This window comes from Nyctereutes procyonoides, unplaced genomic scaffold, assembly GCF_905146905.1.
Source record: "Nyctereutes procyonoides isolate TBG_1078 unplaced genomic scaffold, NYPRO_anot_genome, whole genome shotgun sequence".
NCBI classification, from domain to species: domain Eukaryota; kingdom Metazoa; phylum Chordata; class Mammalia; order Carnivora; family Canidae; genus Nyctereutes; species Nyctereutes procyonoides.
Genome location: NW_026575146.1, coordinates 63,853,291 through 63,873,455, shown reverse-complemented (window position 1 = coordinate 63,873,455; position 20,165 = coordinate 63,853,291). Strand labels below are relative to the sequence as shown.

Genomic DNA, 20,165 nt, shown 5'->3' with positions numbered 1-20,165 from the left:
AGGGCCAGCTGGACGCATGCCCTGAAGCCAATCGCTTGGGTTTGCACAGCTGCCCTGTTTCAGCTGGTAGCATGAGGGCAGTGTCTCCTGTGTTTTCATGCTTTTTATCCTGGCAGGGAAGCCCCTCTGCCCTTGCAGACGCAGCTGCTGCCCACCTTCCTTAGAGCTGAGGCTCCGTGTGCGTGCACGTGCATGTGGGTATGCATATGTGTGAGAGCTCGTGTGTGAGCTCTGCGTGTGTGTTTGTGTGTGACTGCGTCTGCGTGCATGTGCGAGCTCATGTGAGAGTGTGTGTTTGTGAGCTCATGTGGGGGCTGCTCTGAAAACAGGAGAGACCCAGCGCGGGGAGGAAGGTCCTGCAGCGCTTCCTGGAGGGAGGAGGGGACGACTGTGGGTTTTCCAGTGACCTGCGTTCCTGTTCCGTGTGGGATCCTCTGTGGCTGCTCAGCGGGGGTGACCTGTCCAGTGCCCCCCTAGCCCCTGTCCACTGTGGTAAGAGACAGTTTCAGAGGGAGCAAGCTTGTGACCTGCTCAGCCGGAGGCTGCACGCGGCAGCCGGCCATGAGCAGTAGGCCCGCTGTGTGACGGGGACACTGCCCCTAGCCGGCATCCCTAGCCACAGGCTCACAGCGGCAAACCAAAGGCTGCTGTGCGATTTCTCTATAAAAAGGAGAAAGGTTAGCAGATTTCAGCAGCTGTACCTGGGGATGGAACTGTATCCCAGCAGGTCTCCGGCCTGACAGGCTCGCAAGGAGACAGCGTGCCCTCCTCTCGGAGTGTGCCAGGCCGCGCGCCACGTGCTGGCTCAGTCACGTCTGCCCCAACAGTTGCCCTGCACGCTCCCTCCTCGTGTGGCCGCCGGACACCTCGAGGGACCCCTGGTCCTGCCCACAGCCCCAAGCCGGCCAGTGGTTGGGACCCGAGGCCGAGGCCGGAGGGCAGCTGCAGCAGGGCTGCCTGGCAACCTGGGTCAGGTCGCGCGGCTGTTCGTATTAGGACAGCTCCATATTTTACAGGAAAATCATAAACCAAAGGTGAGCTACAGAATCAAAGCAGGAGCGGCACATCCACGGCCCTACAGCGCCCAGGTTGGGAGATGTCTCTGGCCAAGAACTTACATGCACACAGAATTGTGGCCTCATTACTGAAGACTCGGAAGGATCTTCCTTAACGGCAGGTGCCCTCTGGTCTCTGGGGTCATAGCCTTGTGCCGGGTGTCGCTAAGATGACAATTAAGATGATGAGCAGGCCCAGCAATTTCACGGTTTTCTCATGATCCACAGATTTTCCCTGGGGGGCTCCGGGTTGGCCTGGGCGCGTGTGAGACCAAGCGAGATCCCCGCCCGAGTGTTGGCGCTGCCATCCACAGCTTGGGCCCCCTGTGGGCTCTGGGGAAGCACCTCCCAGCGCAAGGCAGAGGCGGGGCTGCCGGGCAGGGTTCTCAGTGCATCCCAGGGCCTGACCTCTCCCAGGGTCACCAGGGGCACTGATCGGTCACCCACCTCCTGTCCTGTCCCAGGAAGGACTCACAGCAACAACCAGCAGAGACGTTACCCAAACATGACAGGAGATGTGGGGTGAGGGGGGTGCCTGATTCCAAGCCCCAGGGAGGGGGCCCTGGGTCAGTCTGGCCCTTAGGAATCCGTGGAGCCCTAAGTGGAGTTCCCGGGGATGGGGAGGGAGGGGACACGGCAACATGATGAGCGACAGAACCATCCAGTCCTGGACAGTTGCAGCACACCGGGTTTTACTCAAGGGCCGCATGGAGAGAGGAGGACATTTTCGTGTCCGCAGAGCCCCCTCCACACCCATGCACAATTCTCCACGGCCCTTGTGTGGGCCTTGTGTGCTCCCTGTTCTGGAGCCGGTTTTACTGAAACAGGACAGACAGTGGGACACAAGAGCCAAGGTCTCTGGGTTCATGCACAGGGGTGGGGCCACAGGCTACAGAGAGACAGGGTGCCTCTCGAGAATGGGGCAGGTGGGACCCCCCTCCAGAGAGGGCCCCAAGCTCTGGGCACCACCCCGGCCACCCTGGGAGGACACCTCTGCTGCAGGGAGTGGGGAGCTCCGGGGCTGAGGTGGGGGCAGGGGGGGGCGCAGGGGGGCTCCTGGGGCACCCGAGGCAAGCGTTCAGTTGCCGGATCATGGGCTGCGCGTGCACATGCCTACTGTCACACACTTGCGCACGTACAGGCACAGATAGGTGTTTCACAAGGTAGGTGTCATTGTTCAGGAGTGCTGGGGCCAGTGGGTCATGAGATGATGCCATGGAGGGGATGTGGTCACCTCCCCTGCCACGGGGAGGGTCACACAGGTAGCGTTGGGGTCAGACACAGTGCGGGGACGGTGAGGCTGGGGGAGTGAGCTGGGCACTGGGCTCAGGGCGGACGGGGAAGAGCACAGATGAAGGAGGTGCCTGGGTAGGTGGATGTGCGTCTGTCTCTAGGCAGCGGTGGCCTGGGGGGGTCCAGGGGTCCCCCTAGGTCAGAGGGGCCTGATGTCAAGCATCAGGTACACATGGTCGATGCCCTACCCCCCCTTAGGTTAAGGGCTGGGTTCTACACCCTCATCAGGACTGGAGCTTGGCCTCTGCTGGCCGCTCAGTGGCTGTCGGGAAACGTACAGCCTGCGTGTCTGTGGCCTTCCGCCGTCCTGAGGCCACACCGAGAAGCGTCCTCCCGGGGCCCTGTTAAGTTTGAAGAACAGTGTGCACAATCATTAACTTCTACAGTGTCATCATCAACATGAAGTAAAACTGGCTTTTTCACCGGGAATGCACATAAAGAGATAAGATGGTGACCGCTAAGAATGGTTTGGTGCCACTTGGCCCGATTCAGGTTGCGCCAGCATTTTCCCACTGCTCCCTGTGCACCATCAGTGCCAATGCCAATACACCCGAGAAGGCAGATACGGTCTCCGTGTCATCATGAAAACAGTTTCCACCCTGCAAGCCATCTGAACGGGCCTCGGGTCTCCCAGTGTCCTGCAAAACAGACTCCGAACACTGCTGAAATTCGGGGTTATTCTTCTCACAAACCACCTGTAAGCCTCCAGGGGACTGTAATGCTGATTGGGCTTTAGGAGCTGCTGATGTCAGAGGATGAGGCAGGTGTCTCCAAAATTCTCTTGACTTACTCCTCACAGACTCAAGGTGGCTGCAGCAGCTCCAGGCATCATGTCCTTGCTTAGCATCCAAAGTCAGGGAGAAGGGGTAGCACCAGGCAGGGGCTCTTATTCCCCTCCTGTTGGGGAAATGATATACCATTCCAGGGAGGGCCTTCCATCTCCCTGGGCAGGCACTGGGGAGGGAGGTGGGAAAGGAAGTGTTTGGATCATCCCAGCACCTCCTGGAGGGTGGCAGGCAGGGGGGATGGGGTCAGCCATGGGAAGCCTTGGGGCCTCACCAGGTCCAGCACTTTCAGACTATCATGCATAGCATGGAGCTTTTGTCTCATGTGATTAAAATTATTTTAATTCTTGAAAGATCTCATTTATTTATTCACGAGAGAGGCAGAGCCACAGGCAGAGGGACTCTCCTGCAGGACTCCATCCCCAGACCCTGGGATCACGACCTGAGCCAAAGGCAGATACTCCACCACTGATACCCCCAGGGGCCCCTCAAATACATTAAAGAAAAAATGAGTCCCGAAGACTTCACACTATCATTCCCTAGGAACAAATATTTAAATATGGGAAAACAACCCCAGCGTGACTACCTGAAGCCAGGAACTGCAGACAGTGGTATTTGCACACTGGGATGTCTAATTTGTTTGCAGCGCTGATCAGAGTAGAAAGTTTCCCTGGAGATCATTCTGTGTTCCCACGCAGCGGTGGAAATAAGCGGATTGCCCTCACGTGTGCACCTTGTAGTGAAAAGAAAAAGTCAGTTTCACGTCCAGTGGCCCAGCCACTGGCACGGAGGAGCAGAGTGCATGTGGCATCCGAGGGCAGGCTGGCCCGGGCTTCCCCAGTACTCCCGCTCAGAACATGACATCTCCTGAGGAGCAGCCTGGTCCCCACACGCCCGGAGCCTGCACGCTGGCCCCACGTGCGTGCGGGGAGCTTGCGCGCTAAGGCAGGCTGGCGGAGCCGGGATCATACCGTAGCTTTCTCCCCGGGGAGGCTTTGAAGACCCTGTGCCAGCAGCCGGCGTTCTGCAGTCGCTCTGCAAACGTTCTGCCCTTGGTCACTGAGCTGCGGGGAGGCCGAGCCAGGGCTGAGGGCAGCGGGCAGATTATGCGCAGTCCTCCTGTGGGGAGGAGGGAGAGGGAGCTAAGCTCCACTCTGGATACAGGTGGGGTTGGGGTTAATGGCCGACTGAGAGAGTGCACTGGGGCCAGGGGCCCCCAAGCCGCAGAGAGGAGACCCCAAGGTCAGGGGATTGTTACTGAATGTAGGCTGGGCGATCCGCCCCAGGAGGGGGGATAAATTCGCTGGATTCCTTACGAAGACTGCCAGGGGAGGGCTCTGGGGAGTGTGGTCACCAGAGGAGGAAGTGCAGAGAAGACCCTGCTTCAGTTTGGTGAGGCATGGGTGGTAGGGTGGGACAGAGGTCATGGACTGTTCAGAGGATGGCAAAGGGCAGGGAGACGGCTCTGGGGCAGCAGGTGTGGAGGGCAGGCCCAAGAAGGCCCTCGCCTGGCTGCTCACAAGCCCGAGGACAGGGAGCACTGTCCTGCTGGGCTGTGATTATCTAGGGCACACAAATCGGATTAGCTGATGCCTGTGCTCAGGAGCCTTGGTACATGCCCCCTCCATACATGCCCAGGAGGGCTTCCAGAATGAGCAGTCACTACGTCCCAGCTGGGATTAGAGGTCACCAAATCTGGCTTCTAGGACTCCACTTGTGGATGTTCTTGGTTGGTTGGAGGAAGTTGTGTAGGAGACTTGGTCCCAGCAGAGGCTGGAGAGGGTGCTGGGCTTGCCTCTCATGGCAACTGTAGCCCCGTCCCATCTTAAGGAGTGGCCAGTGGGATGGGGTGGTGGCCAGAGACACAGGCTCATGTGACGGAAGGGCCCTGAGGAGTCCCTCAGTCTGGTGCTGCAGGTGCATGAGCTGTACTGGCCCGGGGTCCCTTGCTCTTCTCTGCAGGAGCTCTGGAGCACAGGTCCCTTCCTTCACACACACACACACACACACACACACACACACACACACTCAGGATGAGGAGGGTCCCCTGGGGAGGGGGGGTGTCCCAGATGTCCCCTCCCTGCAGAGCCACCCGGGTGCACACAGGGTCGCAGGAAGGCTCCCATAGCACTAGACAGCATTTACACCAGTAGCTGGACATGTCCCCGTGGGAGGGTGTCACTAAAAGGAATGTTCCCTACTTTGCTTACTGTTGAGATAAGAAAAAAGAGGTCAAACAGCTCAGAATAGTCTTGGCGACATTTAGAATTCAGGGGCATTCCGTTCTGATAAAAGTCAGACTTCCACACAAGCAAGGGCCCCCTCTCAACTTTTTTCTCCGGTTCCCCAGATCTTACGCTTCCACAGCGAATCTAGGCGTCGGCAGCGCGCCGCTGGGAGCAGCACGGGTCCCCCAGACCCTCTGGACAGACCCTCCGCCGGGCGCTGCGTCCCTGCAGCAGGTGCGTCCCCCGGCGTGGGGCGCCCATTTCGCCCGCACCTAAATCCCTGAATTCTGCGCCCCGCCGCTTCGCACCCCTGCCCAGGCAGAGCTGAGAGGACTTTGCTGCTTCCCCAGGGCCTCTAGCGCTCCTGCTGCGTCAATACTGTCACCTCCTGGGCCGCCTGGATGCTTGGGGCAGGAGCGCGGGGTGGGGAGAGCTTAAGAAGTGGCGACCCGGGGCGCAGGGGAGCGCGGGGCGGGTGTGGGCGCGCAGGGGACCGCGGTGGCACGGGGTTGGGGATGGATGGGGCGGGGCGGGGCGGGGCGGGCCCGAGCGGGGGTGGGAGGCAGCTGCGGGGCCGGCCGGGGGCGCAGGGTGACGAGGGGCGGGCCGGAGAGCCGACGAGCTCCGAGCTCCCGGGAGGGCGGCCTCCTGGGGGCGAGAGCTGCCGCCGCGGCCGCTGCTTCTGGGTCGCAGGTGTCTGCGAATGTCCCTCCAGTCCCCGGGGCGCACGCCCCTGACCCCCCAGAGGCCGAGGCCGGGACGAGGAGCCACTGGGGGCCCAGGTCCCCGCGCAGCGCGGGCAGCGCACGTGACCACCTGTTTGCATCCCCGCCCCCGCCCCCCGCAGGTGTCCGCCGCGCAGGTGTCCGCCGCGCAGGTGCCGCGGCCGCAGGAGCCTGTGCGCCCGCCCCTGCAGGTGCCCGACCGCCCCGGCCATGGTGGACGTCCTGGGCGGCCGGCGCCTGCTGACCCGCGACGGCGCGTGGGTGGAGGCGGACGCTGCGCTGCAGAACAAGGTGGTGGCGCTGTACTTCGCCGCGGGCGGGTGCGCGTCCAGCCGCGACTTCACGCCGCTGCTGCGCCGCTTCCACGCCCAGCTGCTGGCCGAGGCGCGGCGGCCCGCGCCCTTCCAGGTGGTGTTCGTGTCCGCCGACGGCAGCGCGCGGGAGATGCTGGACTTCATGCGCCGCCTGCACGGCGCCTGGCTGGCGCTGCCCTTCCACGACCCCCTCCGGCAGTGAGTGCGCGGGGCTAGACCCAGACCCGCCCCGCCCCGCCCCGCCCCGCCCCGGACTGGCCGCGTCCACCCTCGCTGCTCCCGGCTCCAGCCTCCCCGTGGTCCGGCGGGGCCTGGGGAGCCGGGCCTGCCTCGGGGCTCTGCGTTCCCAACCAGCGCGTCTGCTGAACGCGGAGGGGCCTGGGGGGGGGGGGCTCGGGTCGGAGCTGGGGATCCTCTGTGCGCTGCCGGGTGCACCGGGCCGTCGGGGGGGGGGGGCTGGGGACCGCGTGCCCAGGCGGGCAGGGACCCCAAGGCCAGAGGAACCCGCTTCCCCTGGGATTTCCAAACTGCTGAGCTGCAGGGGAGTTCATGCTGGGCGCCTCGAAAATTCACCTAGGGGAGCTCACCCAGGGGAGCGGGGACCTGCCTGAGAGGGGGGGAGGAGGGAGGAGGTGGGCTGGAGGAGGGAGGACAGAGAAACAGAGAAGGTAAGATAAAGGAGGTGGGCGGGAGGAGGGGGAGGAGGGAGAGCACAGGGGCACAGGCCTGTGGCAGGGCTCGGATTGTACGTTGGGGTCTGTGTTGCGGGGACAGCCTCCAGACTTGGGTGTGCGTTGCACTTCACAAGGTGTGGTAATGGATCCCTGTAATGGATGGGGAGTGGGTTTCTGGGTGTGAGTTACGGGGCATGTTTCTCATGTCTCTGGGGGCTATTACTCAGACGTGGTGTGACACAAACACACACACACACACACACACACACACACACACACACACACACCGGTCCCCTCTACCATCCTGACCACAGTCCTTGTGGACAGTTAGAAATGGCAGCCGGCCCTGGACAGGTCCAGAGGCGAGTGGTCCTCCCCATAGACACAGGGGTGGGTGATACCAAGGGGGAGCAGAGCCTCAGGCCTCCCAGGAGGAGCCCGCACCCCAGGAGAGTCCTACTGTGGTTGCTGTGCACGGCAGTGGAAATGAACCGACGTGGCAACCTAGTGAGGAGGATTCAGGGGGTTACAGGCCACGGATTCACTGCAGGGTCTCCCCAAGCGGCAGAAGCCAAATGCCTCTGACATGCTCAGCTCTCAAGTTCTGTGCAGCTGTTGAAGCAACACACTCCGCTTTGAAAGTGACCGGGTGGCCATGCTGGGCGTTGGGCGGAGGGTCCAGGCGGCCAGCTCTGGGACTTTGGGTGCTGCAATGGGGGATGTAGTCGAGGCATTTCCCAGCCCACAGTCAGGACGCCCTGTGAGGTGTGGGGGCTGCCCCAGAGCCCAAGTTTGTAGCCGTGGTGGTGGTAGTGTGCCCATTTCACAGATGTGTTGTGGGGCGCCGAGGAAGAACCTGACTTTCTGCTCTGGCGTTTCCTCTTCCTCCCAGGAGAGATGGGGGGCTCCAGGAAACCCAATCCTCAGCCCAGCAGCTCCTGGCCCCAAGGTGGGGGTGGGGAGGGTGTGGCCAGCCTCCTCCGCTGTTCCTGTTATGCAGGCAAAGCCTTGCATCTACTGCAGGCAGCTGAGCAGCCCAGGGCCAGGTGGCCAGCCTGGTCTCTGGAAGATTCCAGCATTGGTTTTCTTTCTGGAAAGGGGAGCTCCTTGTCCTTCTGCTTTCTAAACGGCCCCTCATGGGTTCTCCTTGTGATTCTGTGCTCGGAAGTAGGCTGTTCCATGGGAATATTTGGACCTGCGCCCTAAGTTCCACTCAGTCCACCTGGATACTCAGAATCAGGTTGTAACAACCCGGAAACTGCCACCAGCATGGAGAACTAGGGAATGCAGGCTGCATGCAGGCGGCCTTTTGGGAAGGTTCCCGAAGCGAGTGCACACAGCGCTCTGCACCCTGGGGAAGTGCAGCCAGGACAGCGCAGCGGCTGCCTGGGCCCGGTGGGCCGTCATGGTCAGTGGCCACCCACTGGATGACTGCTGACCACCGAGTCCTGGGAGGAGGAGGAGGAGGCTTCACCTGAGAGCCCCACGGGGGTGCCCGGAGCAGGGCTGGGAGGCAGATGGCTGCAGGGCCACAACACCCTCTGCCTGGACACACTCTTGCTCACCATCCCCACAGCCCGCGCCTGTGTGCAGGGAGTGCACAGCCTGAATGTGGGGGCAGCAACGAGGATGGGGCATCCTTTGCGCCTTCCCTCACCTTTGCCTGGCACCCAAGCGACAGCCTCTGCGTGCGAGACCCGCTTAATGGTGATTTTCATGTACTTTCTGGTTGTTTCTTAATAACACTAGTGCCCCCATGGGCTCTTCCAGGCCCCCAGAAGGCCTCAGTGATCCTCCCCACCCCACCCTCTGCCTCCAGTCCGCCCTGGCTCTGCTGCCTCCACCGTGGGCCAGGTGGACGCGACGCCTCAGCCTCCGGGCAAGGAGGATAGAGGAGACAGGTGGCCGTGGCTTTATGTCTCAAGAGGAGGGTGGCTCCGTTAGAGCCGTCCACTCGTCCACTCGGTGGGGCCAAGGGGCCCGTGCTCCCTGCCCTCTCACTTGCCTGGTGCTTGGGCTCCCCCGGGCCTCCTGACTCAGCCTGTCTCCATAGCCACCGAATCCACTAGGTCTGAGTTTCTCCTCCTTGCCGCTTCCCTCCCTTAGGCCCTGGACCATGGGAATATTCTCACCCATGCCCCCAGCCTCAGCCTCCAGAACCCACCTCCTCTTCTTGAAGGCAGGTGTGGTTGCCCCAGGGCGACCCCGGCTCCCCAGGCCCCTGCCCCGGGGGCTCAGTCCCTGTCCTGCCCTGGCCTCTTCTTACCCCCTCTGCACCTGTGTTCTGGCCAGACTGGGCGGCTGCTGTTCAGGGACACCCCATGCCTTTCCTACTCCCAAAGGTGGGAAACCCTCGACCCTGGAGCCCCCATGTCCCCGCCTGGTGGCCCCTACTCCTCCTCCGAGCCCCTGGGGCCCTGGGGGCATTCCTGTGCTCTTCTTGCACCCAGCGCCATCCCCAGCCAGGAGCGCCAATGTGGTCCTTAGGGTTGGGGCAGACACTGTTCAGGGCACCAGTGGGCTGCTTCTTTTTTTTTTTTTTAAAGATTTTATTTATTTATTCATGAGAAACACAGAGAGAGAGAGACAGAGACACAGGCAAAGGGAGAAGCAGACTCCATGCAGGGAGCCCAATGTGGGACTCGATCCAGGGACTCCAGGATCATGCCCTGGGCTGAAAGGTGGCACTAAACCGCTGAGCCACCCGGACTGCCCTGTGGGCTGCTGCTTAGGTGCGTGGGTGACTCGAGGGATGGGAAGAGGCTGGAGCCAGAATTGCCATGGCAACCCAGGAGGAGTTGTGCCAGGGAGGAGGACCCAATGTGTCTGCTGTGTCTACTGTGTCCGGTGATGGGAGGGCTTCTTCACCAGTGCTGAGGGCAGGGAGCAGCCAGGTCCCCCCCCCTCCTGCCAAGGCACACCCCTTCCCTGGGGACACAGTGCCAGAGGAGGTAGAGATGCTTCCGTGGAGATGCTTCCGTGGCCCTCCGGGTGGCTCCAAGGTTACGGTTGTCCCCAGGCACAGGCTGCCAGGGCGGTGACTGGAGGGCCTATGCGGCTGACTCTGAAGATATCCTGGAGCAGATGTCAACTCCAGACTCCAGCTCCCTCCCCTAAGCCTGGCTTGCCTTGCGTGCCCCCCTCCTGGGCATCAGAGCTGATTTCAGGAGGCCACAGCTCAGCGCTTGGATAGTCAAGGTTGTTGATCAGATCAGCTGAACTTACACACCCTGCAGCCAGGAGGTGGTCTCCAGGGAGTGGGGAGGCCAGTGAGGCCGTTGCGTGGCTCTGCTTTCTGCTCTGCCTGCTTCATGCTCAGGTTGCAGCCCCAATGTCACCTGGCAAATCCTGTCTTTCCTCAGGGTGGCAGAGTGGCTGCTGTGTCTCAGGCTGCACACCCTCACACCTTCCTCTTTCCTGGCACCCACACAGGTGCTCTGGGGAGTCTCATGGGTTCTCAGTGTGCTCAGTACCCATCCCAGGACTGGTTAGTGTCACCCCCTGTACTGCATGGGACGGTTGGCCCACTTGGACTTGGAGGCGAGCCTCCCCATCAGTAACAGCCAGCGTGTTTTGAGCATTAGTGTGCTGATCCCTTAGCTGGGCTGTAAGTATATGTGCCATCTCATCATCCCAGCAACCCAGGGAGGTGGGTTCTGTTTTCCCCAGGTGCAGGCGAGGACCCTGGGGCAGGGGGAGGCTGTCCAGCTTGCCCAAGTCCCTCAGCTGATTCATGCCAGGAAAGGCAGAGCTCTGGGTTCTGGGCAGTGAGCCGCAGGCCTCCACGCCCCAGGCTGTCAAGGGCACGGTTCTCAGCCTCCCTCCCAGGAGACCCTGGAAGACGGGCAGGTTGGCAGGCGAGGGCGGGCAGGCAGGGACCCTGGGGCTGCGGGGTCCACCCCCACCTGCAGGGGCAGGAGGCTCCCTGGCACTGCTGCTACTCCGGAGCCCCTATACGCAAAGCAGTGCTGCTGTGCACATGCTGCGCCATGGTGAGCCGGCAGGGGTGTACACGCGGAGTCAGGAATGCATGTGGGCTCGCCGGGAGGTCCCTCAACACCCTCCGGGAGCCCCCCAGGCCTCCCCCTAGTCTTAGGGTCTCAGCCCCAGGCCCTGGGAGGCACAGCCCCAGCGGGAATTTGTGACTCGGTACACGCTGTGTGCTCTGCTGTGCTGCCCAGAGTTGAGGCCTCCATGTACCCCGTCTGCCCGAGCTGGGGGACAAAGTGCCCGGGGGCCACGGGCCGGTTCCTGCCAAGGGCTGCTGGGTGACTCTTTCCTTTGTGTTTGTTTTATGTTTTGGGATAAAGCTGATTTCTTAGGCATTTCAGATTTTGGGGGTTGTGCAGGAGTCTGCAAACCTTGGAGGGGGACATGTCCCCCCCCATCTCCCGGGTCACACCCCCACCCTGTGTGTGCAGGCCTGTGGGGTCTCTCCGTGTCTGGGCATTGGTTTGTCAGCCTCAGTGTGCGTCTCACTGACGGTGATCACTTCTGCACCAAGCTGACCTCTTTCCCTCCTCACATGAGAGTGCAAGGGATGCTGTGTGGGCCGGCTTCCAGGAGCTGCTGGGGTGGCGGCTCACTGAGTGTGGGTTTCCTTGGGGAAGGAGTGCTCAGGGCAGCCATGGGTGTTACAGCCGTGACCTTGGGCCATGCCTGGCCACCGCCTGATTCCTGAGGCTCCCGCGTCTCCCTCTCCATGAGCAGCCCTGGTCCTGCTCTGATTGCTACCCCCTGGGACCAGCTTTGGTTTGTTTGTTGGCGATTCCCACACACTAGGCCTTTCCTGGTGTCTGCTGCAATGGGCCGTGTTTGCCTGTGGGGTCAAGCACACAGCTCGTCTACATGGAGGCTTGTCGTTCAGGAAAGTGTGTTGAGGCCATAACTTCCTATGTCTAATGGAGTCTACGGCTTGGCTTCCAGAGTGTATCCCGTGTAGTTCTTTTAATTACATTGTCGTTGGTGTTGCTGTTCCATGTGTAACATATGGTTATTTAGTTTTTTTTAAGAGTTTATTTATTTATTCATGATAAACATAGAGAGAGAGAGAGAGAGAGAGAGAGAGAGGCAGAGACACAGGCAGAGGGAGAAGCAGGCTCCATGCAGGGAGCCCGACGCAGGACTCGATCCCAGATCCCCAGGATCATGCCCTGGGCCAAAGGCAGGCACCAAACTGCTGCGCCACCCAGGGATCCCCGGTTATTTAGTTTTTAAACCCGTTCTAAAAATTATTTCGTATCGGTTTCCCATTTCTGTGCCTTTAGGGTCCGATTAAATGGTCTGTGTGCTATTGATTATTTGCACTGTATTGAGATCCCATTGTGGTGGAGAGCATGCTGGTTTCATCACTATCTCACAGATGCCTGAAAACAAGGCCGTCTCTTTGTTGGGTGGAGGTAGGATGTATTTTTTTTCTGCTTGATTTGCACTTTTGTGTTTGATCTGGGTGTGGAAAGCCGCAGGAGGGCCGTGATGGAGATGTTGTGGGGAGATTTGGTAACAGGAGGGTCTCACATGTGTTTGTCCTTCCGTGAAGATTCACAGTCTTGGAGGTGACAAGTGAGGGAACTCGGGTAGATTACTGTCACTGGGAGGCCCGTGGGGGCTGGCCTTGGAGACAGGGAGGGATTTTCATCGGCTGCCCTGTTCTGAGGACAGTAATCCAGGTGAAGGTTATGGGGAGGAGCCAAGAAGGTGGATACTCCTTTCCCTGGATGAACACAAGAACTTTTGTAAAAAGGTCACTCACTGGGTTGCACACAATGGAAAAAGTAGCCAAGAAATGTATCATATGTTGTTTTTTTTTAAAAAAAGATTTTATTTATTTATTCATGAGAGATGCAGAGATAGAGAAGCAGGCTCCCTGTGGGAGCTCGATGTGGGACTCGATCCTAGGACCCCGGGATCATGACCTGAGCTGGAGGCAGACACTCAACCACGGAGCCACCCAGGCACCCCGAAATGTGTTGTAATCAGTGTGTCCTTGAGTTTGCTGGGCAGAAAGTCTCACGTGGCTTTGCATTGATGTAGAACTCACGGAGTTCTATCTTTGACCACTGTGTGTGCCTGGTATTTTTCCACATCTAGAATGTAGGAGGGATGTAAATTTGTTGGGGTCTTCGTGTGTCTAGAATTGCATGTCCCATACGGTAGATGTCTGCCTCATGTAGCTACTTCAATTTAAATTAACTGAGATGAAAAATTCATGTTCTGAGACTCGCCACCACCTCTCGGGTGCTGCGTGGTCCCAGGCAGCCATGGCGAGGGTGCGGGCAGCTCAGGCCCAGAGTGGCTTCTCCCTGTGGATGGTCCTCTGGGAAGCACTGGCTTAGCACCGGCCGCTGAGGGTCCACTGGGTCCACTGGGTCGGGGAGGCCCTGGTCCCTCAGTCATGTGTGTGGCCACCTGCCCGGCCTCTGGCTGACCTGGCCCTGCCTCTTCTCTCCACAGTGAGCTGAGGACCATGTACCACATCTCGGTCATCCCTAGGCTGGTGGTTGTGAAGCCCAGTGGGGAGGTCATCACCGACAAAGGGCGCAAGCAGATCCGGGAGCAGGGGCTGGCCTGCTTCCAGAACTGGGTGGAGGCAGCCAACATCTTTCAGAACTTCTCTGGATGACGTGGGGCCTCGGCCCCGGGCAGGGGAGCTGCACACCTGCTGCAGCAACGGGTGCCTGGGACAGGGAGAGTGGCCCGTCTCCCAGAGCTGGGGTCCCCACAGAAGTCCCAGGTGGGGACTGTGCGGCCCAGGAGCAGGGCCCTCCCGCACCTGCCAGGACGTGTTTGCACCTGAGCGCTTGAGCCGGTTCATGTCCAGCTATTGGAATTTGGGAAAAAGGTGTTTGTACTGGCTCTTCAGGGGACGTCATGGACTTGCTGAGACACCACTGGGGACTCAGTTCACGTCAGCGATGTGGACAACTGAGGAACCCACGTGCTTTAATAAAGAGACTCCTCCCCGGAGCCCCCACCCCCTTCTTCCTCGAAGCAAACCTTAGGGGCTGTGGCCGGGAAAGTGAAAGGCTGTGGGGACACCGCCCTCATAACTCCGGACTTTCCCAGGCCGCGTGCTCATGTCTCTAAGATCCAGTGCATGTCTCCTAAAGGTGTTGGTGCATTGGGGGAGCCAAGGCCTGCATGCTGTCTTTGCAAAAAGCACGAGGAGGCCTGTCAGGGTCCTGCACCAGCCCCGGCCTCCACCTGGCCTTGCCCCCCTGCCCTCACCCTGCCCATCACTCACCACTGGGATCTGGACATACCGGTCCCCTGCGGCCTAGTTCCCCCTGCCCCCACTGCTCACTCAGCCGCCGGACCTCGGCTGAGGGGGTGCTCACAGCTGTCCCTTGGAGGGCGCCACACAGACGCACACAGCATGTGCTACACACAGACACGTGAGACGATAACACAGAGCGAGCGCTCATCCCGATTTGCAGAATCGATGGATTAGAAGTATTCTTTCCTATGTCCCTGTGTGCAGGGGGAGTGGGGCCTGCTCTCCGCCCTTGGATGGGTGCAGGAGCACAGGCCTTGCTGGAAAACAGACCCCAACTCACCTCAGTGGTTACAGGCACACTCTGCTTCTTCATCTTATTTTTTTTTTTAAGATTTTATTTATTTGAGAGACAGGGAGCAAGTGAGCAGGGGGAGAGGCAGAGGGGGAAAGAGAAGTGGAACAGGGAGCCTGATGTAGGACTCGATCCCAGGACCCTGAGGTCGTGACCTGAGCTGAAGGCAGATGGTTCACCACCTGAGCCCCCAGGTGCCCCGCAGGTGCACTTCTGACCCCCCCCCCCACCTGGAGGGGTACGGTAGAAACAGAACAAACTCAACAGTCTCCCTTCCTGCCCCAGGAGAACATAATTTACAGGACAGGTCAGCTCAGTCTCCTGCTTTATAATATACCCAGAATCCCTGCTCAGGGTCTCCCCTCTGGCAGCTTGTCCATTGTGGCTCCCTTCAGCAGACACCATCTGATGACTCGTTGGATGGGGCGGTGATTGGGCCTTCTCGTCCCAGGACCAAAGGGGCGGCTGGGGTCCAGTCCCTTGTGCCCACTGCATCCCTGGCCCCACCTCCAGCCTCTTGGCACATGTGCGGGTCAGCTCAGGCTGTGTAACGAAGCCCGCAGACAGGGCGGCTGCCACACTGCAGCTGGTTGGCTTGCACCCTGGAGGCAGAAGTCCGAGAACAAGGTGTCTCGGGCTGTGTGCTCCGAGCTGCGCCGTCCCTGTGTCCTCACTGGTCATCCCTCTGTGTGTGTCTGAGGCCTGATCTCTCGTAAGGACACCAGACAGGTGGGATTAGGTCACCCCGGTGACCTCGTTGGACCCTAATCACCCCTGTAAAGACCTTGTATCCAAGCACAGTCACATCTTGAGGTGCTGGGAGCTGCAGCTTCAGCATAGGAGTTGGCGGGCCATGCGGGCTCCTGGCAGCACGACACAGGGCTGGCAGACACATCCCAGCCTGCAGCACAGCAAGGATGGAGGGCGGGGACGGGCAGAGTCACCAGCCCTTCAGGACCCCTGCCCTCCAGCCTGCCCCCCTGAGCTGGTCTCTCCAGCAGCTCCAGCCCCTGCTTGGGGTGGCCAGGGGGGCCTCTGCTCTCTGACGAGCCCCCGAGAGGCTGCTGGTGCCACGGGAGGCCCTTTGAGACACAGCTCAGTCCCCCAGGGCCAGCAGGGCGGCAGGGACTGTAGAGGGCTCCTCATCCCACATACGGTCATCCCTGTGATGCCCGCAGGCCATGGTGCCTACAGTGGCTCTGCAATCCCTGGGCGGGGCGGCCTCCCTGACGGTCCTCGCCCCCAGCTGCCCTCCTGCCACTCCACTCCCTGTGCAGAGTGAAGCCGCTGAGTCTCTGGCCCCTTCTCAGGTGAACCCAGGAAGCTGCGCCACCCCGGTCGGCGCAGCCCCTCCTCTGTCTTCTGTTCTCCAGCCTCATTGCACGGGGGCACCTGTGGCTTCTCAGGAGTCAGGGCCCCTTCCCTTCAGCATCAGGAAACCCAAATGCACAGCTTCACTTGCTGCTTAAAACCATTTCGGGCAGATTCTGGCCTCGGCGAAGATGGTTAAAGCCTGAATCACCTGCATGACAGCCCCTCCCGGACCAGTCGGACACGTGTCCCACCAGCTCGGGCCTGCCTGCCCCTGGCTGCCTTCCCTGGGCCTCGAGCCTCCTGCCTCAGGCTTGCTCCGCACGTGCCACCTGCAGGGCGCCTGCCTGCCTCCCTGGGGGCCGGTGAGGAGGGGAGCTGTCGGCTGGAAAGGCCCGGAGGTCAGTGCAGGTCCTGAGGGTTGGAAGGAGGCCATGGGGAGGATGAGAGGCACCGCGGCTGTGTCAGGACAGAGCCCGGGTGATAAATGCAACTTGTGTGACTCAGGTTTGCGTAAAGTGACCATTCCTGTGACAGAAATAGTGGGTGGGTGACTAGCAGGGAGGACAGTGGGCACACGCATTGTCCACGGAGCACCCACGGGGATGGGAAGGGGCTGCAGGGACCTGCAGAAGCGCCACCGGGCATGAGGCAGAACAGAGCAGGGCCTCGGGTCCCAGGCTGCCCGTGGACGCCCACCCTGCAGCCAGGGGGCTGCCATGCGGGCTGGCCTGTTCCCGCAGAGCATGTCCTGAGGACTGAAAAATATGACCCGCACAGACTAGGGGCTTCCTGTGGGGGCGGCGGGGGTCTTTCCTGGATCCTGCCTGTCACTTGGATGGCCACCACAGTCCCTGGCTAGGATCTGGTGTTTACACCCCACTTCCTGGAATGTGCCATCCACACAGCAGCTAGGCACGTCCTTCGTGTGGAAATCAGGTCGAGTTGTGTCTCTGCTGCTCAGAGCCTCTGACTGCGGCCAGGCCCTCCTGGGGGTGTCCACTTGTTTCTCCTCCCAGACACACCACCCTGTCCTTCTCCCCGAGTGGCCACCTCCTCACCCTGCTCATGCTGCCCACACGGCTCCTCAGAGTCTCCTTCCCTCACCCTCCCATCCAGATGGCACCTGCTGCATCTTCGTGCATCACTGTCATGGACAGCCTTCTCTGGGTTGTCCATCTGTCTTTCTAGCTGTCTGCCAGTCATTCATCATGTCTGTCAATCATCTATCACATCCATCTGCCTCGTCTACTGAGTCTGTGTCATATCTATCACCCATCCATCCATCTCTATCTACCTGTCTATTATCTATCTATCTATCTATCCATCCATCCATCCAGCAATAATCTATCATGTCTATCTACATCTTTCTCCCTGACCAGCAAGGAATTACCTTGACAGCAGAAACTGCATACTTACCTGGTTCATAGAATTGGTACAGACTGGATGCTGCATGACTTTTTGTTGACTTACTGAATTCTAAGATTTTATTTATTTGAGATATATATATATATATATATATATATATATATATATATAGAGAGAGAGAGAGAGAGAGAGAGAGAGAGCATGTGTGCACGAGCGGGGTTGGGGCAGAGGGAGAATTTCAAGCAGACTCCTCACTGAGCAGGGGGCCCTAAGTGGGGCTCAACCCCAGGACCCTAAGATCATAATCTGAGCCAAAATCAAGAGTTAGACCCTGAACCAACTGAGCCACCCGAGCACCCCGGGCTTACTGTATTCTAATGTCTACTGAGTACGATCAGGGGTGTTACCCGTAGACTACCGTATCCAACTGCAGGTCCTCAGCGCACCTTAGGTTGACTTGTAACCATGGCCGGGACATGGTGAGAAGGTTTCCGGTTTTTCTTGTCAGGTTTGATACTCTTTTTGGTTTAAGATATCCTTTCTCATTATAAGAAGAAAATATCCACTTATTGGTAAGTGTTTTCAAAATTTAATCAGGAATGGATGCTGAATTTCTGTTTTTAAAAGTAGCCTCTGTGCCTAGCACAGAGGCTGTTGCGAGGCTTGAACTCAGGACCGTGAGATTGAGACCTGACCCAAGATCAAGTCAGACACTTAACCTACTGAGCCACCCAGGCGCCTCTGCTGAATTTTTTTAAAATGCCATTTTAGCTTCTCTGTAGTCGATGATATGATTTTTATTCTTTAAATTATTAACACAGTGAGTTCAATGAATAGATGTCCTAGTTTGAATTATCCTTGCATTCCTAAGGGATAGATCCTACTTGGCCATGGCTTATTATTATTTTAATGAGCCTTAGAATTAAATTTTATTATTTTATTGATGCTATTTGCAGAGATATTCATAGATAGCACTGCTCATTTTGTGCTATTTTTTCAGCCCAATCGTGCAGTCAATGCCACCACACACCACGATGTGCCACCTGCTTCTGCAGACCTTGGTACCCACGCAGAGCATTGCCCACTCACAAGTGTGGTATGCACAGGGTGGTTTTACATAAGGTGGAACTCTTGGTTTTGCTTGTTTCGTGCTTCTCAAAGATGTTTTTTTCTTTTGGCAAATGGGGAACATGGAACCATGCTACTCGGGGTTCAATCTTTTGTTTAGAAATAAGCTCTTTTGGGGGCACCTGGGTGGCTCAGTGAGTGAGCATCTGCCTTCGGCTCAGGTCGTGACCCTGGGGTCCTGGGATCGAGTCCCACATCGGGCTCCCTGTGAGGAGTCTGCTTCTCCCTCTGCCTGTGTCTTTGCCCCTCTCTCTGTGTGTCTCATGATAAATAAATAAAATCTAAAAAAGAAAGGAAGAAGGAGAAAGAAAGAAAAAGAAAGAAAGAAAGAAAGAAAGAAAGAAAGAAAATGAAAGAAGCTCTTGTGCGTGTCTTCACCTATAAAGATATAAGAATGCCATGTCCTCATCTGTAAAATAGACACTACACCTTTCTCATAGGCTTTTGGGGAGCAAATGGTTACTAACACACACAAACTCCCAAGACCAGCATCCGCCATAAACATCATGTAAATGCTACTACTATAATCAGTGCTATTATTCAGTTGTTAACAACATGGAATGCCAGGTTTAGCTGGCGGAGCCCAAGTGCAGCTCGATGGCCTCCAATGGTCAGACGGAGCTTGAGCTTGCAGGTGTGTGGAAAGGCTCTGCCGTGTGGGCAGGAGCCCGGGGCCTGCAGGTGGGACAGCCTTGCACACGGATGAAGTAGCTGGCGGACTCAGGACCCGTGCTCTCTTGGTCGGTTGACGCCTTGGTTCTGTCTATGGGAGCTCCCAGTTTTCCGGGAGTGGGTGTTATAATGCATTTCCCCTGCTTCTGGTGAGGTCCTACAGTCCCACAGTGAGGAGCGCAGGCATCTACGGATTGAGGTGAACACTGGGACAAACCAGGGGGGGTGTCTGTGCAAGCTTTTCCCTGAGCGTGTGCAGGGGCGTCATGAGGACGGAGGCTGGCAAGCCCGTCCTGCTGGCAGCGTTACCAGGCCGCGAGGATGGGAACCAGGAAGGTGCCCGAACCCACACGTCTTGTTAATTCGCACGTGTTGTTCAAACAGTGCAGATTGGAAACTGGAGCGCTGGTGTGGACAAATCCTCTACACAGTACATAGCCTTGTGTGGGGTGTAGATGGGGCTCATTGAGGGAAGCCTGTGTGCACCATCTACCAGCTTCCACTGGGACTCTGGACTGGAGCGGCTAACTTGCTGTCGGATGGTGACTGGAAATGCCGTCGCGACGCAAGGACATGCAATGATCTTTTTTTTTTTTTTCATACAATGATCTTGAGTCTGAAATACCCATGATGTCTCTGGTATCATCCGAGCAACGCTCCCACAGAGAGGTCAGTGCCCAGAAGAGTTCCTAACACAATGGAGATGTTTGCACGGGACTGTGCGATGGGGGAGCACAGAGGGTTGGCGTGCTCACAGGCAGCTCGGCGCTCTCCTAGAAATGACAGCGGGGTGCTGGCCGCGGGGCTGGGGGCCAGAGCGTCATTTACCGGGTGTGAGAAGGTTCTGCGGCTGTCGCACCACAACACAAACAGACCTGACATTACCCAACGGTACACTTATAGCCGATTAAGGTGGTAAACTGTGTATTTCGAGTATTTTACCACAATGAAAAGAGCAGAAGATCTGTGTGGGTATTTCCCCCAAGAGGAAATCCACTGATGGTGGATGGTACAGGGAAAGATGCTCAACCGATTCCTCAGGAG

General features: G+C 58.5%; 1 protein-coding gene across 1 annotated transcript; it reads left to right on the top strand.

Annotated features, from left to right (window-relative positions):
• The first annotated feature begins 6,296 nt into the window (after window positions 1-6,296).
• On the top strand, window positions 6,297-13,696 carry NXNL2 (nucleoredoxin like 2). Its single transcript, XM_055310172.1, has 2 exons — window positions 6,297-6,598; window positions 13,528-13,696. The coding sequence occupies exons 1-2, from the start codon at window positions 6,297-6,299 to the stop codon at window positions 13,694-13,696; spliced, it is 471 nt and encodes a 156-aa protein (XP_055166147.1).
• Window positions 13,697-20,165: the final 6,469 nt, after the last annotated feature.